A 27738-nucleotide genomic window follows, 5' to 3' on the forward strand; every position below is an offset into this window, starting at 1 on the left:
ACACAGTGTTTTAATCTAAAAGGCAACAATCTTCGCTGTTTTCTCAGAGGGTTTACCTATGCCAATGCTAAGTGTTTACTGCTGTTTTATTGCTTGGCAATGCTTGTTGCTTCAAGCAATCATTATATAGTGCCACAGTAGTAAATAGTATAAAAATGTGTGATGTCACATTCTTCCCATTTTAGAATGGATTTAATGGCAGGAATAATTCAGTGTTTGTTTGTGTGTGTGTGTTTTTTTTCTGACATTTACAAATTAAAGTAAAGAGAGGCAATAAAAGATTTGCTTTGGCAGGTGCTAGAAACATCACAGCCACCCAAAGTATGCATGTGTTAGTGCAGTCTTATCTTTGTATTTATTTGTGTTGGCATATAAAGCTTGGTGTTATAAATTAGCTGTATTGAATCTGTAAACAGTAATAGTTCATGTAATAAATGACATGTTCTTTTGAATTTTGAATGACTTATACTAACTTGTAAGACAGCAGTAAATGCATTCTTTTTACCTTGCAGATGATGGAAAGGGGAAATGGCCACATGCTGGTGCTATTGATGCTGCTTGTCAGATGGGCGCAAATGTTGTGGAAAAGGTGAAAACAATTATGTTTTTTGGTAGATTCTGAAGGGTTCTGATGATGGTGTATAACACACAAAATTACTGAGTTTTTGGATTTCTCCCATCTACCAGTATTCTAGAGATCCAGTTTCTGAAATGTCATGTTTTCTAGTCTCTAGAATACTGGACAGTAACAGAAGTCCAGAAACCAAGTACCTCTGAAGTATGTTTCTCTTCTGCATCTCATAAGGCCTTCTCATATCATGTTAGAAGAAAGATGTATAACATTAGCTTTTGGGATATTGCTGTTTCATATGTTGAAGCTCTTCCAATATTTCAGCATCCATTGCAATTGCCATCTTAAACAAATGTGATGAAGCTGACTGATATATAGAGGTCTTGCAGTGACAGTAAGTATTGGGGTGCGAATGTTGGTTATGGTGGTGGTGGCGGCAGCGGCGGCATCCTTCTTGATTATAATTGAGTGTATAAATAAATCATGACTTTTATTTTCTCAAAATTAGTATTGTCATCTGAACTGAAAATGAAATAACTACAAAATAATCAAACATAAGACGTGAGTTAAATCTAAGAACAGTGTCATTGTTTCAAATTCTGTTACCCTGGAAGGCTTTCTCTTTTACACCTTCATTTGTTACTTCTTTTTCATGATAATCTTCAGCCATTTTAATAATAATAAAAATCACTTGCATTTTATATCTAAAGTAATACATTTTTAGGAAAGCTGGAATCCAAATTTTGTTAATAGATTTGTAAGAGAAGTGGCAACAATGATTTGACCATGTAAGAATAATGAATAGAACAAACATGCTTGAAAGGCATTAGAATTAAAATTTAGAGGAAGGAGGTGTATGGAACAACTCAGAATATGATAGTTCAGCCAGGTACTCTTCTTTCTATTTGCTGTGGACTGTGACTGAATTTCTCAGTTGCAGTGAAGAAATGAAGTGTCATGTGACTCCAGCCAATGAATCAGTGCCACTTGAGTGCAGGTGTTTTAGTTAAAAGAAGTTCTCTTGTGATGTACAAGGGCAAATCGAAAAGTCTTTGCTCCTATTTTTTTCAGCCACAATAATACAAAATACAGGCAGTGTTCTAAGTACCTTTGACTATTTTTCCACATAGACACCACCCCAGTTCAGGCATTTGTCCCATCACACCACTAGTTTGGAGGTGCTGCTGTTGTAGAATTTGGCTGGTTGAGTGCGGAACCACTGCCAGACAGCGGTTTTCACGTTGTCATCGGAAATGAACCTCTGGCCTGCCAGGAACTTCTTCAGTGGACCAAACGTGGTAATCACTGGGGGCGAGGTCTGGACTATACAGTGCATGTTCCATAATCTCCCATTCGAATGACTGCAGTCAGGCGGTGGTCCTGTTTGCCACATGAGGCCTGGTGTGGTCATGGAGGAGAACCACATCATCCACGAGAATCCCCGGGCACATTTTCCAGATGGCAGCTCGGACATGCAAGTGTGCCACAATAGCTGCCCGCGTTGATGGTAGCACCTTGTGGCCTGAAATCCAGCAGGAGTGGTCCTCGGCGATCCCAGAAGACCGTGACCATCAACTTTCCGATGGATGGCATTCTGCGGAATTTCTTCATGACAGGCGAACTGGGATGTTTCCACACCATGCTCTGCTGCTTGTATTCTGGAGTGAAATGGACATGTTGAGCACACCAGCCATCTTCGCCAGCTGACAGCGGAGCAGTGCCGTGGAGCAGCCAAGAGTTAATGCTGGGCTGGTCCAAGCATACCAAGCATCGAATGTATAATCTGGTTACTCAATCACACTACTATTTTGGCTAAAAAAAAATAGGGATAAAGACTTTTCGATTTGCCTTCGTACCTATATAATAGGGTAAACACTTTCTTCAGTACTAGTATATCTTTTTATCTTGTTAAAATAACATCAGTGATTTGACATTCATCATAAAACACTAACCTGAGAGTTTTGGGGTTACTTTACCTGAGGCTAAATAACCGCACGATCCAGTATTGTATGGGCAGTTTCAGCATATAGGATTTGAGGTTCACAGTAGTGATTATGAACAGTTCTGTCTTCTGGGATATGCACGTAATGCCATATAGTTTGTTGAAATTCAACTGATGTTTCAGAGGAAAATGTTTTCTTCATCTTCAGGACCAGTTGACTTCCAGCAGACTTCCCTGTGGTATATCCCAGGTGATAGAACTCTTCAAAATAAATACTCAAGTTAGTTACACCTAAGTAAGATGTGAAGCTACCATAATGCACTCATATTTTCTCATTATTCAATCAAAACCACTGTTTCAGAGATCTTTTCCATCTCCATCATCAGGATTGATGTAGATGATCATACATTGCTGCTTCTGCTGTGTATGTATAGAGAGGTAAAGCTATCCCTGTAACAGGCCGTGAAGCTCCATAGGGTTGTGAGATGTCGAGGCCCCCACATTTTCTAGACACTTGGCTCACAGATGACGGTAAAGTTGTCAGCCTTACGCATTGGCCGCCCTTTACCCCCTAGGAAGGTACCTGGTACTCATTTCTGTTAGCAGCTGAGTCAACCCCAGGGCCATAGTGCGGCTGGAAGGATTAGGTAAATTGAAAAATCCTCCTCATCGGGACTTGAACCCACAACCTTCCAATATATATACAGGGTGTCCCAGGAGGAATGTGCCAAACTTCGGGAGGGTGTTCCTTATGTTAAAGTATGCCGATATAACCCAAAACACCTATGTCCAAAGTTGAACGGTTACGGAGATAATGGCCCGAGAAAAGTGTGGTCTTCTTGCAGGTCCACGCACTGTGGACAGTCAGCTGTGACTGTTATCTGTTTGTACTTGANTTTTGTTCCCTTAGATGTTTTGTAATTTGTGTGCATCAGAGAGCCTTAATAATCTGGTGGTGAGACCCCATGTTTTGCTAAGTTTGAACCCTTCCCCTCTATTATTAAGGCATAATCTTACTTCTGTTGCCCCTTTGACAAGTTGATCCATGTGGTCTGAAGTTTTGGTTATTACCTTGGTCTCCTGGGATTTGATTCAGTGCTGATTTCTGCCACTGTGGACTTGTCCCTCTAAAGTGAATGTAGATACTGCTCATTTTCGTACTCCTTGTTTTAATGAATCGACCTGTCTGTCATATATATTCTTTCCCATCTACATGGAATACTGTAGACCCTTAAGACTTTCAGTCAAAAGTCATCTCGTGCTGGTCGTAACATTGATAATTCTTGGCTGGGATGTGGACTGTCTGTATGATAATTTTTCTCAGTAACCTGCTGCTCTTGTTTGATGTGGCCACTGCAGATGGTCAATCTTTTTTATTGTTCTCCTACATTTCTGATGCATGGCTGTACTGAAGGCTGCAGAATTGTATCTGTTTTGTTTGTCTCTCTTAAATGCCAGATTTTCTCATTCTGACATTCTCTGTGCATGGTTAATGAGTGTAGTCAACACTGCAAGTTTTCTGATGGATGAGAGTGTGACATAGCATGAAGGTCTGTATGGGTGGGTTTTCTGTATACTGAATGTTCCAGTGATCCATTTGGTTCACTGGTCACCTCAACATCCAGAAATCATACCAAGACATTTTTTACTATTTCCATCCTGAACTTGATGTTCATATGTATATTCTTAAGATGTTGACATTAATTCTTTGGCCGGTGTCTCGTCTTACAATGTATTTGTCCGTTCTGTTGGGAATACAGATTGCAGTTGTTTGGCTGGTGCCTCATCTTACAATGTAGTAATCAAAATTAATGTCAAGTAATACTACATCTATACCACGGGCCTCCAAGCAGTTTACTGTATGTATATAAGTTTGAATATACCATTATGTCCGTGGGAATATAACAAAATTGCAACAACTGACTTGATGTATGCAATATCACACGAAGAGTTTTTAACCATATTTTACTCCATAACTGTTGTTTTATAATAAGTTTATAGTTCATTGTATTTTTATTCCATATATTTTATAATGTAACAGTTATCAAATATCCAACTTTACTGTCACAATGAAATTGCAGTTCAATAGTGTGTGACTATAGTAATCGTGTGTTTTGCCTGATGATGGATTTAAAAGCCGAAACATGTAGCTAAGGTAATTTTAACCTTGACCATTATGTTGTTGTCTTACGATGGACTCCAATAAAAAATTATATATAGTAACACAACAGGATGCACAAAATGAAAGTTACTGATAAAATTTTTTGCATTCATCAGATACTGAAGAAAAATAGGAGTGCAACAAGTCAGTACATCAGCTATAACTAAACTTCAAGAAAGCCTATGATTCAGTTAGGCTGGAAGCAATGTACATTATTCTCATAGAGTTTGAGGTACCCATGAAACTAGTTAGGTTTATTAAAATGTGTTAAATGAAACGTACTGTGAATTCCATATTGTTAAACATTTGTCTGATAATTTTCCTATACAAAATGGTCTAAAACAAGGAGATACTTTATCGCCACTCCTTTTCAACTTTGCTTTAGAATATGCCATTAGGAAGATTCAGGAAAACCATGTGGGACTGAAATTAAATGGGATACATCAGCTGTTGGTCTATGCTGATAATGTGAATCTACTGGGAGATAATGCAGATACCATAAAGAAGAACACAGAAAATTTAAGTGACGCTAGTAAGGAAGCTGGTGTAGAAGTAAATGCAGAGAAAACTAAGTATACTAGGTCTGACAATAAAGTTCGTGAAAACAGCGGACAGATACCTCAGTATGGTTTGATGACGTTGGCATATCAGTGTTTCACAGGTGTTGCTGAGGTATGGCAGTCTCTTTCTGAGTGGCGTCTGTTATTGTCTGAGTATGATTTGGTGTGCCATCACGAGAATGTCGGAGCTTAAATTAGAGCACTGTCTGTGAGGGAGTTTTTAGCTAGTAAACAAATAATTGTGCTGAAACACCCTCGCACCGGATATAGCTTCCAATGACATTTTTCTGTTCCCAAAGATAAAGGAAATATTGAAAGGAAGTCATTTTGTTGATATTGATGACATTAGGAGTAATATGACAGCAGCTCTGAAGGCCATTCCACAAAACCAGTTCCAAAATTGTTTTGAAGGGTGGACTAGGCGCTGGTATCAGTGCATAGCTTCACAAAGGGCGTACTGTAAAGGTGACTACCATGATATTCAGCAGTGTGGTATGTAGCATGTTTACTGCGGTGAGTTCGCAAACTTTATTGTCAGACCATGTAGTTGTCTCATCAGCAAAATGCAGAGAAAAATCATGGCATAAGATAGTCAACAGATGCTTTGAAAATGTGGCACAGTTCAGATATTTGTGAATGATAGTAATAGATCAAAATATGATTCAGGAGGAAATTAAGAGGAAACTGAAATCAGGTAATGCTTGCTACCATTCAGTCCAGAACCTGCTGTATATAAACGAAAGAATTAGAATATACAGAACTATAGTTTTACCTGTGGTTTCTATGTGAGTGTGAAACTTGGCCTCTGGCATTAAAGGAGGAACATACACTGAAGGTGTTTGAGAACAGGGTGCTGAGGAGAATATTTGGAACAAAGAGGGATGAAGTGACAGGAGTTGGAGAAAACTACATAATTAGGTTCATAACTTGTACTCTTTGGTAGGTATAATTAGAATGATATAGTCAAGGAGAATGAGATATGCATGGCATGTAGCACGAATGGGGGAGAAGAAGAAGCCTATAGGATATTGGTGTGAAAACCAGAAGGAGGGAGAACACCAGTAAGACCCAGATGTAGTTGGGCGCATAATAGTAAAATGGATCTTAGAGAGATAGGATTGTGTGGTGTGGACTGGATCACTCTGGCTCAGGATATGGACCGGTGGCAGGCTCTTGTGAACATTGTACTCAACATTTGGGAACCATAAAATGTTGGAAAGTTCTTAAAATAGATGCACAAATAATGACTTCTCAGGAAGCATTCAGCTCCCTGGAGTTAGTTATGTTACTGAAAAGTTTGTGAAACCATTGTCACTTTGGAGTCACATGAAGATAGCTTGTATGATTAAGTACATTTAATTTTGTAAGCTAAATTTGATTATGCTTATTGAAATGTAAATATCTGAAAAGATCTTATTCCCCTAGTGTCAGCTAGATGGCAAGAAACCTAACACATCACGGAGTTGAAATATTTATCATTGAGAATTGAGTTGGATATAGAATGCATTATATTTCTGTTTATTCAGATTTGCAAACCAGGATTGTCATTCAGTTTGAAAATTAATTATTCATATTAGAATTTCATACTTATTTTGAATTGCAGGATGTGAATGAGATTGCATTTGATGATAAGAATCTTGTTGTGACAACTCCTGCATTCATGTATGAAGGCCGGTTCCATGAAGTTTACCATGGCATTGGAAATATGATCAAGAAGTTGGTAGAACTCGTCAAGTAGATGTTATGTAATGTTCTGCACTGGAGTGATTTTCACTGAACTGTGCAGCAGTTATAATTCAAAATATGGATAGTACATGAGTACAGTGGGGTACATTTTTATGGGATTGTAGCACTCTGTTCCTAAGTGAGTTCATAAGGGAGAGGTCATGTCTGTGTTATGAGTTGAACTTAATTTTGATCTGTATGGTTAACAGCTTAAAACAACATGAAAATAGGTTCTCTCTGCAACAATAAATTTCAGTGCAGAAAGAATACGCATGTATATCAGCAGTATAATAGAAATGTTTGTCATAAGAAAATGCAGTTTGTGTCCTGACCGAGTTTTTTCATTATTTTCCTTGGTCCCTCCAGGCATATTTGGGGATAGTATGTTGAATAGGCCATTTTGTGCTTCCTTCAAAATCATTTAAAAACCATAATTTGTCCATAATCTGATGCTATATAGTCTTTGTGTTGAAGGCATTGTTAACTAACTCATGAAAGAATGTAGTATATATACCCTGTTAATTAGATATGTATTGTGGTGAATGAACATCAGAATTTCCTGCAAAGAGATATCAAATTACAAAGAAATGTACTGTGAAATGGAGAAAATCTTTCCACTTCTCTGAATATTTGTTGATGACACAGTTCATTTTCAGACTGAGTTATTTAGTATATAAACACATTTTCAATTCAGTATGCCCTCACATTATGGGAGTGATATGTTCTTGAAAATGTTCTTATCCTGAAATATGTCTGCTTGTGAAATTCCATTAACATAAATCCTGTTTTTCCATAGACTTTCATGTTATATGCGCAGAGTTGTTCCTATGGATATTTTCTCTCCATAGTGGTAATAAAAACATATTTTTTCATTTATCAAAATAATGATGGGTACAGAGAAAATAGCCCTTTTTTTTTTTAATTTGAACTTCACTTGCCAGAAATTTTGAGGCATTGGTGAGTTTTTGGTGACAATAGGCCAAGGTTTTTCTCCAGTATCAGACTTCTTGTAATATGTCAATTGTTATATCAGATGTCATTCTTTTGTGTGCTCTTTTAGGTATGGTACTTGAATGTGGTGACCTCATTCCAGAGTTATTAAGTAAGAGTAATGCACTGTACAGTCTCTAAAATAAGACAGGAATAGCAGCCACACTGCCAGGCATTCTCCCTGCATTACGGATGCATGTCCGTAGGCTTACCGGTGCCCTTTTACATATTCAGCTGCATCACTGAAGAATGTGCATATGCAATCTGAATTTCTTAAATATTCATTTCACAAAAAAAAAGCACTTTTAGCTGAATTTGTTATTCTTTTGCATTTTGTGTTCAAAAAGAAATATCCCAGATTTTTGTAGTCATATTGTATAATTTCCATAAGAGTGAAGTTTTATAACTGAAATATCTGTAATGCAGGGGCACATTGTATGTGAGTATTGCCACACCCATATGAATATCCCCACGTCCTCTCCCAAACTACTTATAAGGTTAAGCCAAGCTTCTGGTGAGTGTGTATGGGTTGTGTGATCATGAAATGTAGTGGAAGTTGATATTTTTATATCGTTCTGAAGTGTCATAATATTAAACAATTTTCTGAGTGTTATAGACTCTTGAAGAGTGTTGGATTATGTCTTTGGGCAATCATTGCAAAACTTTGATCTGAGTAGAATGTCTTTTATTTTATTCATCATCTTATCTACAAAAGTCAACAATAATAATACAACAATTACACTCAGCCTTACAACACTGGAGACAGAAGGATGTTTTGCATTTCTAATTAATAATGGAAAGGGAGTGTAAGACTGAATGTCATTAGTGTTTGGTAACAATGCTTTTATGGATTAGGGTATTTGTATAATGCAAGAAAAATAGGATTCCCAGCCTTCCAGTAATGATCTGCTAGTTGCAGTAGGGTTCTTTGGGTAGATCATAAATTTAAAAATATAGGCAAGTTTGAATGTTGGTTAATAGGAAACTATACACATTAAACTTCTTACTACTTAGGATACATCACTCCTGTGGTTATTTAGCTGGGTCTGGTCCTCAGTGCCAGACTCTTTCAGGTCACCCAAGACAAAAATACATAAATAACTTACCTGTGAAAAGGCTGGGTTTTCCTGATAATATTTTATATGCTCTGTATACATTAATTTCTAATATTTTTATACCTTTGTGATATATGCTTGCAGGTCCATCGATTTTTTAAGATTAACAGTGTGTTTGAATTTAGGTAGTGCATATATTGTTTTTTTTTAATTTGTGAATTATAAATAAATGGCTTAAAAATTTTATTGTCTTCTGTGCTAATTTGTGTGGTAACAGTATATTGCCATAAAGATTAAGAACTTGAAGAGTCTATGCATGTCCACATGTTATATAGTTCGTATTGTAGAAATATGTTACAGATTAACAGAAATTAATATTCCTGTATATCTAATCAGACTTTTTTCTTATGAGATTTGAGATCCACACAGTGGTGACTATGGAGAGTACTATCTTGGGGGGTGTGATGCCTTGTAGTCTGGTAGTAATTTACTGACATTGCTCCAAAACATACCAGACTATGTGGCAGCACATCTCAAAAGCTCTTTTGTTTCCAAATTATGATTCCATAAGAAACATAATATTGCCAGCAATATTTTGAAAAAATTTGTGTTTTGAGAAATCAATTTGAAGAGTGAATGCTGATGTACTGTGTAGTACAAAGTATAGAGTATAAATTGTTATCAGTATTTTGTAACAGTTGAGGTGATACAGCATTGTCTGTGATCCTGAAATGGAAGTCATGTTGGGAAATAGGAACTAACATTCTAGAAATTTGTATTTGTCTGTTAAATTTATGTTGTTTCTCTTCTGTTAGCATGCTACATTTTAGTTCAAAATGTTTAATTCCTGAGTATAGATAGCCTCATTATATCTCCATTGCATGATTTAAAGTTTTAGAACCAGTGAGAATAAACTAGGAATTAGTTGAACTAAGCCTTACTTTTGTGCTGAATCACAATTTTCGATGGGAACATCAGCAGAACTGTCACATCCTTGAAACCATGTTGAGTGTTTCATGATATGTAAAGAAAATATTTCCTAGTTTAAATTGCTCATTTAAACCACCATGTTTGAATGATATGAATCAACTTTACAATGCTGGCACTTTGAGTAAAATTCATAGATTTTCATTACATACCCATTTGACCTCAAAACAACGTATCTCCTTTGTATGTTTCCACAGTTCATGTTCCAAATTTCCAAACTGCATTATATTTTGCAGCATTCTCTATGCACTGAATGCTGAATGAGCTAACTCTACATAAACCTGTTTGTGGCAGCCTAAATTATCTTCAGGTACAGTCTTGGCAAGATTGCACATTTCTAAGTCCTACATCAACATTTCATGATCATCTGCCATTTAAAAATAGTTTTCATTGACTCCTCACAGAATTTTAAAAATTTCAGTCACAGAAAACTGTTTGTGAAGGAGTATCATTTTGGAATACAGGCAGGAGATGTAGAGGCTCTTAAAAGAACACATGTCTTAATGTAAATATCCTTCAACTTAGAGCTAAGAGGGGTTCATACAGATCTTTTGGGTCTGATGCTGAAGATGTGGTCTTTACCTTCTTAATCTTTTCCTTATTAAATTTATCTTGAAATAAGGCAAGTTTCAGTTTAGCAGGTGACAGTGTGCTTGAACCTTTCTTCTCTGCTTTTACTTGCTGTGTGTTAGAGGGTGGTGTCACAGGTTCCTCCTCTTCAGGTGCTGTGAGTTTCTCTTGGTCTTCGTTATCCAGCATTGTAAGTCGCTCGATGATGTTTTTGGGCTTTGAGTCTCCTGGTTTTGAGCCCTGCTGATCACTTCCATCATCATGTTTGCTATTATTCTTATTCACATAAACAACAACATACTCTGAGAATGAAGACTTTGTGGGAGTGTTAATATCAGCAAAATCACGGAAGTTTGCGAAGAAGTCATTACCACGATGATTCTGTGGTCTTGGATTAGGAGATCCTCCTCCACCATAGAATGCTGGTCTTCCATGTCCATTGTTGCTGTGATAGTAGGGACTGAAGAACTGGTGATTTCCCCTTGCTCCATAGACATTGGTTTCTTTCTGGTCATCATCACCGTAGAAAGTCCCACCCCGGATTACTCCAAAGTTACCAGAACCAAGAAGGTCACTGGTACTAGTTTCAGCAGCAGCTTCTGTGTGTAGATGTTGGTTGTCCCGAAATGACCCTCCACCAAAATTGATGGGTTGGAAAGTATTTTGTTGAGGTCTCAGCAATGCTGGCCGCTGACTATATGCTGGTTCCTGGAAGATTGAGGGACGGGAGCGACCAAGGGCGGAAGGTGCTGGAAAGACTGGAGCAAATGAGGAGAAAAAGTGCTGACCCATGCTGACTGCATCCTCTTCCTTTCTATTGTGTGTAGGCACTGCTTCCTTATACTCTTCTGGGTTGCTGCTGGACTTGTCTTCTGATTCAAGGTACGTGTCACTTTCATCATAATCTGCCTCAGGTTTTGGTTGTGTCATCTCAGATGCATTCTTAGTTTCTCTTCGTGTGCGGGCCACAGAACTGATGCCTGTTCCATTGTCTTGCTGGAGCTCTTCCTCTGAGTGGGCAGACACTGAAGGGTCCTGTTGAGAAAGGAAAGGTTTTGTCAGTCCATATTACGCTCGCATACATATCAACAGGAGGAATCCCGAAATGCTTGTGGTATGATGATAATGGTACAAGATTGAAAGAGAATAAATTTTATGCAGTTATAAAACCTTCCTAACTGTGCACTAATCACAACCTTGCCTATTCACCCATTTTAAAACTAGGACACTTCTGTGAAGTGAAAATACTAAATTAATTTTAGGGAGGAAGAAAAGAAAGAAAAGTAGAACTTTTGGTAACAAAATGTTGCAAGAAGTTAATACTTGAAGAATTCTGTCTTCTGGGATGTAGTGCCATGTAATTGGATGAAAGGCACCCAGTGCTTTGGAGGTAATATATTCCCCCAAAATGTTTGATCGACTTTCACCACACTACATGGCATTGTGTCCCAGAAGGTAGATGTCTTGAAAGCCACCGCATTGGGAACCTCAGATCCAACAGGTTAATACCTCTGTGGCATAAAAGGTAAAAAGGTATAGTTCTTCATGTGCTTAATTAATTAAACACAGCACCACGAATACATGTGGGTAAGTGAAGGTACAGCACCAATCTTGATCTTGGCACTAGATGATGGTGAGTGGTCAGATTCGCATCTCTGCCACTTTACCTGCAGGGATGGATTCCCTAGCACCCATCAGATAGGAGGCTGAATGGACCCACGACTAGTCTGGAAATTGTGCAGAAGAGAAAAATCTCTTGCATCTGCTAGGCATTGAACCCCCAGCCATCCTATAACCCACTGCTATGCTGATGGAGCTATCCTGGCTCCTATACCTCTATCGTATATGAAGGAGAAAACTAATTGAATGTAAAATGTGTACATCTGTGTTAGAATACTGGTATGATAGTTCACATTTAAGAACTTCTACATGTTTCAAGTTAAATGACAATCCAATTTTTAAAACACTTGCTAGACTAACATCACGTAGTAGCAAAGTGTGAACATAAAGAGAACTGATGAAAGAAGGCTCTTATCAGCTTAAATACAGACACAACTTTTCTTGTAGACATGGAAAAGGAATGACAGAATGACTTGTGCAGATGTCACCAGTGACTAATCTTGTGTAGTGCTGTAGAAGAAAAGGGAAAGAACATTTAAGGTGATGAAGTTTGAGGTTTTTATGGCAGTGCATATTTAAGGTTCTTGTTTTCTCCACTATGCCACCATGTACTTTTTGGTGTTCACCAGTGTTGTGGAAAAATCTTTTACTTTCTTCTTCAAGTTACAAATGAAGATGGAGGTAGCAGGTTCCTCCAAAATAATGGTAACCAACAATTACGTGATGTCATAACCCAGAAGACCACAATATTCATGCTTGTTTAATTTCTTATTTAATTGGATTTCTTATTAAAATGCAGTAGTTGGTAGCAGTTCCAAGGATTTATTCATTATATTCATTCTGGATTTAAAATTGAAGACCCCCTTCTGCCATTATAAACAGTCTGTAAAGAGCGTACGTTAGGCATTATAGTCACAGTTCCTGGGATCTTAGAAAGAAAAGGGGACAACCAACCAAACAAACAAATAAGAAATCGCTGCTATACAATAATACCAGATCAAAAAATATTAATTCTGTAACAGTGAGACAAATGAACACACACTGTACATGACATACCAGCTGCTAAAATAATACTGCACTTGGCATGCATGGATGATTTTTTATATTATTGCAGATTTTGTTTGTGAGTTTCATAGTAATTGTGGTTTGTGTTAGCTTTAAGAATTAGTTATTCTTTAATTGTCCGTTTTATGATGTCTTCATCAGTAAACATTAATTGTGAATAATTTGTTGATTAATTTAGTTGGAGTTTAAACCATTACCTGACCTAAAAATTGGCCAAATAACACTTCATTTAAAAGTTTATCACTATTTTAGGTTCATTTGAAACCAGAAGGTGCAGAAAGCACAGTTTTGTTTTGTTATCTCTCTCTGTCAACTCAGGTGTTACTAAATGGATCTCAATAAAATTTGGTATGGTGACATTTTAGGCCTCCCTGAGCAAACTAGGATAGTTTTTGAGAAACTGTCTGGTTGTTTGTCCTCCTAGCTACTAAACCCCCGTAAGTCTTAATATGATTGTGCTGGTATATGATCTTTATCCTTAGAAGGTGGTAGAAGACAACTGTTAAAAGTATTCATCCTTGAGTGTGGTGTTCCAACCCAAAGGATTTAAGTTTGTAAATCTTAATACCATTATCACTGCTGTTAGACGTTCTTTTAACATACTATCTCTCTCATGGAGCTGAGCCCTTCTTGAAAAGCCGCCAATTGTGCAGCTGCTCAAGAACTTCCCAGCATTTTAAGTAAACCGAAGGTTCATTGCCATGTTCACAAGAGCCCTCCACTGGTCCCTATCCTGAGCCAGATCAATCCAATCCATACCATCCTATGAGTATGAGGGGTGAGCCATAGAAACTGGCCCTCCCACTGTAACCTTCAATTATCTGTTGTGCTTCCCCTTTGGATTAACCCTATATTAATCCTACACTTCAAATTAAATGTAGGACTTTATTTATGGGGACATCATAAAAGTCACTTGGTTCCATGAAGAATTCACCCAGGTGGCGATATCTTGGGTAAGCTACAGCCTCACAATCACACAAGATGTGTGTGGCTGATTCATGTTCTTGAAGGCACCTTTCACAATGTCCATGGTTTATGCTGACCATCTTACAGTGTATACACTTTTTCTCCTTATTCTTCACTTCCGCACCACATGTTTCAGCACTAATGTGCCATCCTCAGGTGTCTTTATGCATGTTAAACTATTGTACTGCATGCCATAATGTCTTCATTCTAAAATGACTAAAATCTGTATTCGTCATATAGGACGATGAATTCTAAATAATAAAACTTTTCAGGATTCTTCCTATGTCGCACTCAAACACGCAAATTACGCCAGTCCTCTTTTATGTGAGCGTTCTTCCTACATATATTTGTGTATGATGTTCTTTGTTGTGTTTTGCTCCTGTTACTGCATGCGTTGTACTGCTGGATCTGTGTGTAAGACGGTCAGCATAAACCATGGACATGAATCAGTGTAACAGGACGCTGAAATATAACATCTTTCACAAGTTGGGTCGTCTGTCAGCCCCAGTTTGCAAAGGTGCCCTTTTAAGTGGCAGTGTCCAGTAAGTAATCCTACCACCCATCTTAATTGATCTCTGTTTAATTTTAACGGGTCCCTCGTTCTTTTGGCAGAGGGTCCTGATATAAATCCTTTTGCCTGTTTGAGTCCAGTTGTGGATTTCCAGTGTTTTTTGTGATTTCTGTTGGTCCAGTCCCTGATCTTGTAGAGATACTGGGTTTTCGGACTTTATCCATCGTCCTGGTTTTAAGATAACACAACGTTTCGGAAACTGGATCTATTTCTGTCCTCAGGTGAGGGAAAACACCTGTTCTGTTGGGTCCCTTAGAAAGAGCTAGCCTCAATCACTGGACGTACCCAATATCTCTATGTGATATACACCATCGTCAGAATCCTATAGTAACCACCAGTCCCTGATTATTTTCTTGGCAACTCCAATTGAGATGCCGCAAGCTGTTCAGGTCCTATGAATGGTTGTTCAGATCCTGTTCTTGCCAGCTGATCTGCGGTTTCATTCCCAGCAATACCCCCATGTCCTGGCACCCATATCAGCTGAACTCTGTTATGTTACCATCCCATCCTATCACTCTAAGATCAATTTTAATATTGTCCACCCACCTACGTTTTGATCTTCCCAGTGGTCTCTTCCCATCTGGCTTTCCCACCAATATCCTATATGCATTCCTCTTCTCCCCCTTCGTGCTACATACCCTGTCCATCTGATCTGCCTTGACTTGATCATTCTAATCATACTTGGAGAAGATTACAAGTTCTGAAGCTCCTCATTATGCAGATATCTCCAACGTCCTGTCAATATTCTCGTCAATACCCTGTTCTCAAACACCCTCAGTCCATATTCCTCCCTTAATGTCAGAGACCAAGTTTCACACCCATGCAGAACCACAGGAAAATTATAATTTTGTATATTCTAATGTTTATATTTTTGGACAGCAGACGAGAAGACAACAGGTTCTGGTCTGAATGGTAGCAAGCATTACCCGAGTTCAGTTTCCTCCTGAATCAGATTTTGATTTATCGTCATTCCCAAATATCTCAACTGTGCCACATTTTCAAAATTAAAATAAATTTTCAAATTTATCACATACAAGTTCTAGTTCTTCATAAAACCTGTCGTTTATATCATCAGTTTTATCTTCTGTTGGGGCATGAACATTCAGAACGCTGATATCACACCAGCGACCTCTTAGTATTATGTTTGAGATCCTATCACTAATGAACTGTACCCTCTTAACTGCTGATATGATTCTCTTATGTACGAAAGAACCTGTACTTAATTTATTTCTCATTCTCCATTCCACAGAAAAATGTTTATTCGCCTGCTGGTTCGGTGGCACCTCCGTCCCATCTGACCTCCTGCACTCCCACTAAATCTAACATATTTTGAGATTTCTTCCATCACTGCCCTAAGCAAACCTGCCCTATATATTGTTCTAACATTCCAAGTACCAAATCTCATATCCATTTTCTTTCGCTTAAGTCGTTTATCCACAGAATCCATCCAAGTCCGAGGCTTCTTGAACAATTTCATAACAAGTTTTTTTTTATTGTGAGAAGTTTTTAGCGTCACGCCCAACCCCCAATCTGGAGGACCACCTCTTTTCGGCTGTCCGTGACTGCTTATTTAATATATTCGCAGCTTCCCTCTTCCATACGCAACCTGAGGATGCTCCATGCCGTGGTGACGAGGGACCCACCTAACATGGTGTTTTGACATGTTAGCATAAAAATTCTGCATATCATTCATCATTAAGCAAAAACATTTTGTGCAATTACTGTTACTTTCCAAAAATATTTCCCAGTAACTGTGACCATAGTAAAATTCATGATTACATCAAAAGATGCAATTGTTGTTCCACCTCATAAGATCACACAGCTGAATTTTGGGCGTTAAACTATACCAAGATGGGGAGCCCTGAAGAATTATGCTGTTTATGGTATCACAAAAAAATGGTAAAGTGTGATCTAATATTAATTTGAAAAAGTTAAATAGTTCCGTTCAGTGTGACTGGTTATGATTTTCTTATTTCAATTATTCATGCCCTTACATGTTTCCATCTTCAGGGGGACACCTTTACATCAATACAGTTAGAAGCCACCATTACAGTACATGTTCTAAAAGTCAAAATATATACATACAATATAAACAATATATAATTGGCTGTAAAATCTAAAGTCTTTACAACTACAGCGACTGTTCCAATACTTTAACATATTTATAGTTAGTCTGTTAAGAGTCTATTGGAATTCGTAAACCTAGCTGGTTCGTGTTGTCCCTCTTATTACTTCTTTTGGCGTGGGCCGAATGTGTGCCCCCTTGTCATTCTCGAGAAGAGAGTTCTTTAATGTTGTCCTGTATGTGTTTGTGGCCCGCTGTGTTGACTTTTAGAACATGTACTGTAATGGTGGTTTCTAACTGTTGGTGTAAAAGATGTCCCTCTGAAGACCGAAACATGTAAGGGCATGAATAATTGAAATAAGAAAATCATAACCAGTCACACTAAACGGAACTATTTAACTTTTTCATAATATTAGTGTGACGGACCGGTATGAAACAAATCAAGTTAATATTAGTTTAACTTGCAGTCATCTTCTCAGTTATGACTTTACTGCTAACATAAATACTGAGGCAGCAGATTAATTCAAACTCTGTTAAGTCACTATCTACCAGACTGCATGGTGTCACAACCCAGAAAACCACAGTCTAACCTTATAATGCTTTGAAGTTCTTAGTGATCATACAATATTAATGTTTTTATTTAGATACGGTGACAGACGGATAGACATTTAGACAGTGGGACGAATTATATGACTGAATCTTGTGGAAGTGTATGTGGTGTGGAGTTTTCAACTTTATTGTAAAAGTCGTTGATTCTTGTGCAGCCATGTAAAATCTGATTTATTCACCTGTCTGCTAAATTCGTCTCTGTGCTGCTGCTGTTGAAAGGTTAGTCCTGTGATCGCCACTGTTGCGTCAGGATGGCTCCTGTAACTGTCTTCCTCCACTGCCAGATTCTTGTGTGAGGCGGCTGAGGAAGAAAGGGAATTTAAATCTTGTAGTCATGCTTATGTAGCAGTCATGCAGTTTAGGAACAGTCACCCCAAATGGCAGTAACAAGGGAGATTTGTAATGGGTTCAAACTTTTTATACATATAAGGAAGTAGTTCCTGTCTACAGACCCTGGGTTCGATCCCTGACGCTACCAGATTTTCTGAGAAATAGTGGGTCTGGAACGGGGTCCACTCAGTCTCGTGAGGATAATTGAGGAGCTACTTGAATGGAAGAGTAGTAGCTTCGGGCTAGGAAACCGAAATTAACGGCCGTGGGGATTCGTTGCGCCGACCACGCGACACCCTCTAACCGCAAAAGTTGGCACTAACTTCGCCGACAAGCGGCGGTCGCTCTGTCGGTGTAGTTCGCTTGCGGACTAAAGCCACGGGGTTTATATAAGGAAGGGTTAAAATGGGCCGAAAGATATTCTTAAACTGAAGTACACTGTGCTGCTACATAAATTTATTGCAAATTTCTATCCTTTTTATTCAAATGCAAACCTACTGTTTGGAGGTAATCAGCAGTATGGATACAGTGTCATTAAATAAACCCAAGAAAGCACTTATAATATTTGGAAGAAGAATATATTAACTTATTATTTTTCTTTTATTTTATTAAATGTGTAATATAATTCATGGGGGCATGCGGTAGCGTAGTTGGTTGAGGCACTATGCTACAAGCCGGAAGCTCGCGGGTTCAAGTCCCGATGAGGTCATTGGATTTTTTTCAGTTGACCTAATCCTTCCCGCCGCACTATGGCCCTGAGGTCAACTCAGCCTCTAACAGAAATGAGTACCAGGAATTAATTAAATAATTTTCCTAGGAAGTAAAGCTCGGCCGGCGCGTAAGGCTGACAACCTGACCGCCATCTTTGAGCCGATTGTCTAGATAATGTGGGACCCTCAACGTCTCACAACCCTATGGGCCTTCACGGCCTGTTACAGGGATAGCTTTGCTTTTTACTATAATTCATATGTTTCAGATTAAAGTTATAGATCTTTATAACATACATAGTTTATGTCAAGTGCTAAGTTTTTGTATGGTAGCTGTTCTTCATAAATTTGGTGAAATTATTTAAGCATCACGTCATATGAAGGCTGCAGTATATTATTATGGATGCAAATTAATTTAATGTGCAGATGGCCTTGAATGCTCAGTGTTTTATATATATATTTATTAGCAATCAGAATTAAATACATTCTTTAAGCTAATTTGCTAATTTAAATACCGTCCTCGTGTGCTTATTGTATCGTGATGAAGGCTCCTCCAATGAGAGATCCTCTTCAACCATCAAGTAGACCTGTTGGCCATAATTTCTTTAGCCTTCTTCATTGTTGTTGTTCCAGTAGGGGCTGCAGTAATGTATTGCTGTGGTGTCCTGGTTTATCATGATGTTCTGTGCTTTTTTCTTGGAGGACTTCTTTGATGAACGGTACATTGAGATCGTCATGTAGGGTCTGATTAGTCACATACCAAGGTGCGTTTGTGATCATCCGCAGTATTTTGGACTGCCTTCGTTGCTTTATGGCTATGTTCGATTTACTGGTGCATCCCCATAGTTCGATTCCATAAGTCCAAATAGGTGTTATGATTGTCTTGTAAAGAAGTACTTTACTATCTAGCGATGTGCTAGATTTACTTCCAATGATCCAATGTATGTCTTTTACTTTTAGTTCTACCTGTTTTCTCTTTTTGGCTATATGCTGCTTTCAAGTAAGCCTGAAATCCAGGTGGAGTCCAAGATACTATAATGTTGATGACTGTATTATTTATGTGTACGGCTGGGCACTGCTCTTTTCTCATTGTGAAGGTGACCTGTATAGATTTGGTTTCATTAATGTGGATTCGCCACTTTTTTAGCCAAATTTCTAATTGGTCTACATGACTTTGTAGTCTTTGCAAGGCAGTTACTGGATCATCATGGCTGGCAAGAATGACCGTATCATCAGCAAATGTCCCTGTTGTAGTGTAAGTAGTCGTTGGGAGATCTGTTGTGAATAGCACGTATAATATCGGGTCTAAAACGCTCCCTTGAGGGACTCCAGATTGGATGGTGACGTAGCTGTATACCTCCTAGTTAAATCATGTTCGGAATTCTCGGTCAGATAGATATCACTTGAGTATTCTAAAGTATTTTATAGGGAGCACCTTTTTGATCTCGAATGGGAGTCCATCATGTCAAACCTTATGAAAGGCTTGGCTTACGTCTATAAATATTGACGTGCAGTACTGTTTGTCTTCTAATGCTTGATTTATTTTATAGCTGATTCTGTGTGTTTGTTGTATTGTAGAGTGATGATTCCTAAATCCGAATTGGTGTGGAGGCATCCATTCGTCTGGCTTTAGGTCCATATTTAGTCTCCGAAGTATAAGCTTCTCAAATAGTTTGTTTATTATGTACAGTAAGCTTATTGGACGATACGAAGGTAATTCTTTTGGGTCTTTTTCATGATGTTGGTATCAGGATAATTTCTGCCGTTTTTAATTGTTTTGGCCAAATACTAAGTCCTAGCATAGCATTATAGATGTATGTTAGCATGACCAATCCCTTTTTTTGGCAACTCTTTCGTCATTTTGGGTGGTGATTTTGTCAATACCAGGTGCTTTTTTGATATTTAAGAAGCCAATTTCTTCTTTTATCTCTTTTGGGCTCAATACTTTTATTGTCTGAATATTTGGCAGTAATTTGGTGACATCGTCCTCTATCTCTTGATCAGGATGACTGCCATTAGGCGTAAAGACTTTCGATAAGTGTGCTGCGAAGAGTTCCGCTTTTTCTTTATCGCTATGAGCCCATCGTTCTGGACGACCGTCTATCTGGATTTTTAAAGACGATACAGGAACTATAGGTTTTGTAGTTGACTTCACTGGTATCCAAATGGAGTCGTAGCGATTGAGGTTTCTGAGGTAATTGTGTAGTGTCAGCTCTCTGGACTTCTTGATTTCCGCTCTTAACTTATTGGTGGCCCTGTTATATGCAGTTCTGTCTGATGGGGCATGACTTTGCTGCCATATCTTCCTAGCCCTTCTTTTATCTGCTATAAGTTTTTTTATTTCAGTGGGGATATTTATACTTGTTGTTGTTTGTGTAGCCGGAATTGGAGTGGCGTGTAGAGCTGCTTCTGTAAGAATGTTAATGAAGTTAGTCAGGGCTGTGGCTAGTTCTTCAGGGCTTTAAGACTGATTTGTAAGTTAATGGCTTCTTCTATTTTTATTCGATAATCAGTCCTGTTGGTTCTTCTGTAATGAAGCCTGGGAGTGTTTTTTTTATTGACGACTTCGGTACTAATAGTAGCTATTACGGGTGTGTGGTCCGATGAAAGGTCATAACTAGGGACTATATCCATGTAGGATGTAGAGGTGCCACTTGTAATATAAGAATCCAATAGATTTGGGATTTTATCTGGGTCACTAGGCCAGTAGGTAGGGGTTCCGGTTGACAGGAATGAGTACTGTTGGTTTCGTATTATTTTCGACAGCTCTCTGCCTTTGGGTGTGGTCAAGCGAGAGCCCCATAGTGTGTTTTTGCAGTTGTAATCACCCCCTGTGATGATCTTATTTCCCAGTGTTCGGAAAAATTCGTAGAAGTTATCTTCTTTGATATGCCTTGCCTGCCCAGTTGTGTTCACTTGTGAACATTTACTTGGGTGGAAGGTGTTATATAGCTATAAGTAACATAATGAGTTAGTATGAGGTAAGATGTAGACTGCAAAATAATTAACCAATAAATTAAGTACCAGTTTAGGAATTTAATCATAAGGCATTAATCAGCCCAATGACAAGAGATTCTTGGAAAATAGAAGGTAAACGTCTGTACTCAGAAGTGAAATAATTTACAGCCATTTTGAAAAATGGTGTGGAGCATGTATTTGGAATTATATAAAGTATTGCTTAGGATCAAAAACGCAGGAAGTGAACATGGGTGCAGTGTAGCAAAAAAAGAAGAAGAATGGAAATGTTAGCAATGAGAATTTAACATGTTCTGTGCTGTAGACATAAATATAAGCCTTGGGACAGGTTCGATAAGATTTGTTGTAAATTAGCCAGAACTACACGTATAACTCGGCACATGAAGGATTAAAATATTTAATTTGACGTACATAGTTAGGCAAACAAAACTGTGTTGTGTGAGAGGAACTTTAGGTTAATATTTGGATCACATGGGAGGAACATAAAATACAGTAAGTGCATTCTGGTGGCCCAGGATAGAGTGAATTTAAGTAAGAAATTACTGTGGAGAAGTGGGAAAAGAATGTTCAGGTGGATACCAGCATGAAGTTGCCTGATCCATAAAGGCAAAGCGGGATCCATTTTAGAAGTATAAGATTATCCAAATCTGGAATTGAAGCAAAGACAGCAAATTGGAAAACAGCAATATTGTAAAAGTATGCAGTGTACACTTAACAGGCACATTTCACAGAAGTTACATGCCAACGTCCACACTCATGTTACTTGAAAAGAAAATGTAGCAATGTGACAAAGAGGAGTGATATTCTGTAATTCCATAAGTGATGTATTGTTACGTGAAGGAGTGTGCCTATAGACAATGTTTGGATTGGTAATTGGATTTATTGAACTCTTACAGATCCGTGACCACAATAAATTTTAACCGTTTCACTAATTCACGCACTTTACATTTCACTGTTACATGCACACTAATGTCCACAGTTCACTAGCCGTTGCTCGGTAGTGGCTTCCAACGGCAGATATTCCTTTTCTTCTGGGTTTCCGAACTATCCTTGGCCACAGCTACCAGCTTCTCACAGCAACAGATCACAATGACTGAACCTCAGCAGTTCCTCAAACTAACTCAATCACTCAGCGGCCTCCGTAGTCTAGAGGTAACGTTCCCACCTCATGACTCGTAGTACGCGGGTTCAAATACCCGGCGGAGGTCATCGAATTTTTAAGGGCGGAAAAATTCAGGGAACAAGTCCTCCGGGAGGGACTTTAGGCCGTGGGTCCCGTGTCGTAGCTTTACGGCACGTAAAAGAACCTCATATCTCCAAAGGAGGTCACTGAGCCAAATTACGGACGTTTCCCGCCCAACAGCAGTCTCTAATACCTCTGGTAGATGGGGGAAGCATTATAGATACCTCTCAGCTAGTAGAGCCGGTCTCGCTGGCTGGGCGGGACTGATGGTAAGCACCAGTACCGGTAGGATATAGAGACTGGTAGAAATCATAGAGGGAAGCACAATGGACCAATACAGGTCTAAGTGCATGGGGAAACCCACCCTCTCCAATAACTAACTAACTAACTCAATCACTCACCAACCAACTCACTCAAATCAACTGATTCTCACTAACTAGCTTCCCTTCCTATAACATCTCAGCACAGACAGCACAAAAACACCCTTCCTTTATTGCTGTTTACGGGCCGTCGTCTAGTTATTTGTTTCGCGGTCGTTGCCTAGCAATGTGTGTACATGCAACAGTATTTTAGATGAACTGGATAATGAAGACTACGATAAGAGACGTAGAAAATCTCTGCGTGTACGAAGAAAAATTTGTTTGTTGATTTTTAAATAATTTTCGCGTGTATTCCAAAGTCCATTGTTTGGTGTTGAATTACAAGTTGCGGTATGTATAAATAGCGTCTCCTGTGTGTTTAATTAGCGCGAACGCTTGTAACACAGGAAAATTTTTATTGACAAATAAGTGTGTTTCATTTTCCTCTACACATTTCATTCAGTTTTTTTTTCGTTCCCATAAACATTTAACATGTGACGCTCGACGTACGCGCGTATAATGTATGTCTTTATGTAAAGTGTTCGTGGTTTTTGGCAGAATTGTTTCATGGCAGATTGAATGACGAACGGAGCGATTTTAGTAGGCACTCCTCAAGGTTGCAAACGAACCTGCAAGACTAGCGGAAATGCGAAAGTGCTGTAAGAGAGAGTGAGCGCGCGTTTAGCGCGTGATGACTCAGGATAAACAGCATGATATGAGGGGGGGGGGAGTTCGGAAGCAGGTTCTGTGTGCTTTCACTAGGCGGGTACCCGGTTCGTTATACGTTGCCTCAGCATCTGAAGGCAATATGCCGTGTTTTAACCGAAATTAGGGAAGAGGTTCTGCACCGGTCTTTATCAGGCCCTAAAACGGGGTCGTTCACTCGGGGCATGGATATGTTTTGCAGCGTTTGTGTGTCTTGTGCGTTTATAGAAGTAATGCAATGGACTGCTCGTCCATTCGAATAATCATACCATTTTGCTTATGAATATGTAGAAAACATGTGTGATGAAGGAGACCAAATTGGATTTTAACTCCCTAACCCAGGATAATTTCTTGGGATTAACCCTGCCGAGAGGTACACCCCTCTAATTCAACTTTAAAATTCTGTCTCTACTTCCTAGTAAGGGAGCCGGGGTAGCGTAATCGGTATAGCGACTGGCTACGGGCTGGACGACCGTGGGTCGGCGTTCGAGTCCCGTTAAGGTTAAGAATTTTCTCTTCTCCAAGTCGTCAAGACAGGCTTGGGAACCCACTCAGCCTCCTTTCCAATGGGTACCGGGGGGAGAAGCGGCCGGGGCTTGAAGCTGACCGCTCATCTCCAAGTAGTGCCGAGGTCAAGAAAACGTGGATCTATACATCCACTTCCCCATACGCCTTCATGGCATAGTGCTTAATTAGTTAAGCACAGAGAGAACTTTACCCACTATCTAGTAACCACAGTGTCCTGTCTACATTATTGACTGGTTTAAGTGTAACAGATCAACTACTGATCAGATGTTTTGTATTCGTCAGATATTGGAGAAGAAATGGGAATACAATGAGACAGTACATCAGCTATTTGTAGACTTCAAGAAGGCTTATGTTTCAGTTAAGGGGGAAGTATTGTGCTTTATTCTTCCGCCCGTCCCATGTAGGCGGAAGCAGTGGTCAATAAATCGCGACTGGACTGTATACATTACATATATGAGTGTCTGCATGTGTCTGTGCGCCTTCCCTCACTTCTTATTCTCTAGTTGCCCCTGTGATACCACTCCTCACTCTCCAGCTCTCTTATTTTCATGGCTTCTTGGCCCTGTTTTTGCCTCTCTGGATGTGTCCATTGTTACACTTTAGTCCTACTGTTTCACGCAGCTGTTGAAAGTCGCCCGTTTCTTTGGGGTATTTTTTGTTTTTACTGTACCCACTTCATGTAGGGTTACTTTCAAATTTTGTGGAATTGCGGTTTGACAAATAATTCACAACAGGTGATCTACAAACGCTATTGCTATTCAGTCTTTCTGTCCCCCCCCCCGGGCTCCTTAAATAACTTACAGAGCAGTCATTTTTCTCTCTCTTTGCATATGGACAGAGAATGAGCCTGGATGCCTGACTTGGGGCAAAATCTGTTTTATGACACGCAACAGGATACATGCAATAAAGATCGACTTGTAGGAAGCCTGGAGTTTTAAGCCTCAGATTTTATTTGAAGATAATTACAATTTTGAATTCATAGTGGGTTTGCTTGGATTGAGGACCAGCCGATTTCCATGTCTCTACACTCACAGAACATTGCAGAAAAATTCCAGCTTCCAATGGAATTGGAACCCGCGACCCCAGCCTACTCGCCTAACAATTTGTAGCCACTAGGACTGGCAGGATAAATACTATCACATAAAATATGTTGATAGGATTGCAAGTCCGTTATCCGATTAACCACGTTCTGTATCACATGGAATTGAAACCTGCCCTATTAGGGACGCTGCTGCGTGTTGATGCGCTGGTTTAGTGATACTAGGGGCGGGGTTATATCAGCGAACTACAGCTGGAAGTTTGCAGGGTGTATCTGAAAGGTGCGGGCAAACTTTGGGCACTAGTTCCATATTGCAAAACAAGAAGAAAGAATGCCAAAATGAATATCTGTCCGGAAACATTTAATTTGTGATCGATCCGACTGTCTAGAAAATATGAGAACCTCGACGTCTCAAACATCTATGGGCCTCCACGGCCTGTTACAGGGATATCTTTACCTTTTATTTTAGCTGAAGGGGTACGTTTATAATAAGTGCTCAAATTGTCGTCCACGAGATTCAATGTACGCCTCGACACGTGTCATCATGGACTGTCACTGGGGAAATTGCGGTTAGTCTTGACAGGCATCCTCACTGCGATATTGAAGTGTCTCTTCTTTGTCAACAGGAGCTGCATACATAATGGTTTTTCTGTGTCACCACAGACAAAAATCCAGAGGATTCAAATCCGGCGAGCGTGGGGGCCGTGCAGTGGGTCCTCCTCTGCCTATCCATCGGTCATGATGCGCGTTATTGAGAGCATCTCGCACAGGACAGCTAAAATATGGCGGAGCGCCATCACACATGTGCAGTATTCTTCCAGTTATCATCATCATTGGAAAAACATAACTTTTTGAGCCACAGAATTCTTTAGAAGATTCTGTCAGATTGCATTCGGTTGGCACTTCTTTGGATTTCATAACAATTATTTTCTTTACAGAGCAAGTTTGTCAGGCTTACGTCCAACCCCCCAACCTGGAGGACCAGGTCCTTGTATTTATGTCCCCCAGTGACAGGGTGGTCCAGTTATAATCTCAGGCACCGGGTTTCCTTTTCGTCGCCTTCTATGGCACGCAGGGCTATGGTGGAGGTATTCTAACCTGCCTTGACACAGCGGGTTCTCTCAATGATGAACATGTTGACACGGACATTTTTTGTGGTTTTGGTATGTGGAACTCGTGCCATAGTTTGTCCGCACCTCTCAGTTATAGTCTGCATAACAAGATAGCAGAGCTGTAGCAACTGGTGTGCCAAGTGGGTGTGTTCAGGTTGGAAGTCAAGTTGTGCCACATGTTTGAGGGCATAGGGCAGGAATTCTCCCTTTGGCAAACTCATAGTTTGGTTACACTCCTATTTGCGTCGTGCTGAGTACCTGATAGTACAATTCTAATTGAAACGGCTTTGTTTTATTTATTTATAGTTATCTAACGACGAGGAGTGCGTATAGGATATTGGTGGGGAAGCCAGAAGGAAAGAGACCACTGGGAAAATCAAGGCATAGGTGGGTGGACAATATTAAAATGTATCTTAGAGAGATAGGATGGGATAGTATGGATTGGATTGAGCTGGCTCAGGATAGAGAGCAGTGGGGGGCTCTTGTGAACACGATAATAAACCTTTGGGCCCCATAAAGTGCTGCGAAATTCTTGAGTAGCTGCAGAAGTGGCGGCTCCTCCAGAAGGGCTCAGCTCCATGAGTAAGTAAGTAAATAAGTACCTAACGACGCTGTAACTAACTCAGGCTAAACCCCGAATGGTTGGACAGTTTTCAATAATGAATTTGAAAGGAAGGGAAGGAACTCGTCTTAGCATGATTGGATCCCGGCGATTTCCTGTAGGCATTGCGCAAAGCCATAAAAGCCTCGGTCTGGATAGTCAGTACACCAACCTGGGTTTGAACCGATCACCTCTGGAATACAGGCCAGAATCGTTACCGCGAGAGCCACCATTTGGGGCGAAGAAGCTGCATGTGTTTTCCACACGTAATGACTAAATTTCTTTACTGGAATTTATGTCGGTAGGCTTCTGTAAGGTTGCTTTCTCTGAGTTTGGAACTTGATCTCTGTAAAGACGGGAAGAACAGAGATAGAACATATTTGCGACAAAAGCGGCGAGGAAAGATTTTCGACCTAAGTGAGATAAATCAACATATGACGTAATTATGAGATGAGGATGATTGAAAGAAGAAGTCTGATAAATGCGGTGTCAGATATGAAGGAAACAAATGTTTAACATTTTGTTTGGAAAGTTCACGGAAAAAGGATAGTTGGGAGACCTAAAACGGATGTTAGAGAAACGAACTGTGAAGATTGGAGTGATTTAGGTTTGTGTGATGTTAAACGTTCACGTGTCATAGCAATGTTGGAGAAAAATTCCAATGAAATTAAACGGAAAGCCCTTCTTTCGTATTTCAGTCCTTTATCCACTTTCTTTCCTTTCTTTATCCTTTTCATACAC

General features: G+C 39.4%; 2 protein-coding genes across 9 annotated transcripts in view; one reads left to right on the plus strand and one right to left on the minus strand.

Moving 5' to 3' along the window:
* Positions 1–9248, plus strand: part of LOC111864602 (ES1 protein homolog, mitochondrial) — a 23732-nt gene extending 14484 nt beyond the window's left edge. For 7 of the 8 annotated variants that reach the window (XM_023851957.2, XM_023851962.2, XM_023851960.2 and 4 more), the window contains exons 6-7: positions 513–589; positions 6838–9248. In XM_023851957.2, coding sequence (XP_023707725.2) covers positions 513–589; positions 6838–6972 — 212 coding nt within the window. In that variant the 3' untranslated portion in view covers positions 6973–9248. Of the gene's footprint in view, positions 1–512; positions 590–4790; positions 5043–6837 lie in introns of those variants that run through there. The other variant, XM_023851965.2, reaches the window with a different exon arrangement.
* Positions 8512–27738, minus strand: part of LOC111864614 — a 92105-nt gene continuing 72878 nt past the window's right edge. Inside the window, exons 3-4 of the mRNA XM_033751502.1 lie at positions 17637–17758; positions 8512–11596 (exon numbers count right to left, since the gene is read on the minus strand). Coding sequence (XP_033607393.1) covers positions 10508–11596; positions 17637–17758 — 1211 coding nt within the window. The 3' untranslated portion in view covers positions 8512–10507. The remainder of the gene's footprint in view (positions 11597–17636; positions 17759–27738) is intronic.

Source organism: Cryptotermes secundus, unplaced genomic scaffold (assembly GCF_002891405.2).
Source record: "Cryptotermes secundus unplaced genomic scaffold, Csec_1.0 scaffold7, whole genome shotgun sequence".
Lineage (NCBI taxonomy): Eukaryota > Metazoa > Arthropoda > Insecta > Blattodea > Kalotermitidae > Cryptotermes > Cryptotermes secundus.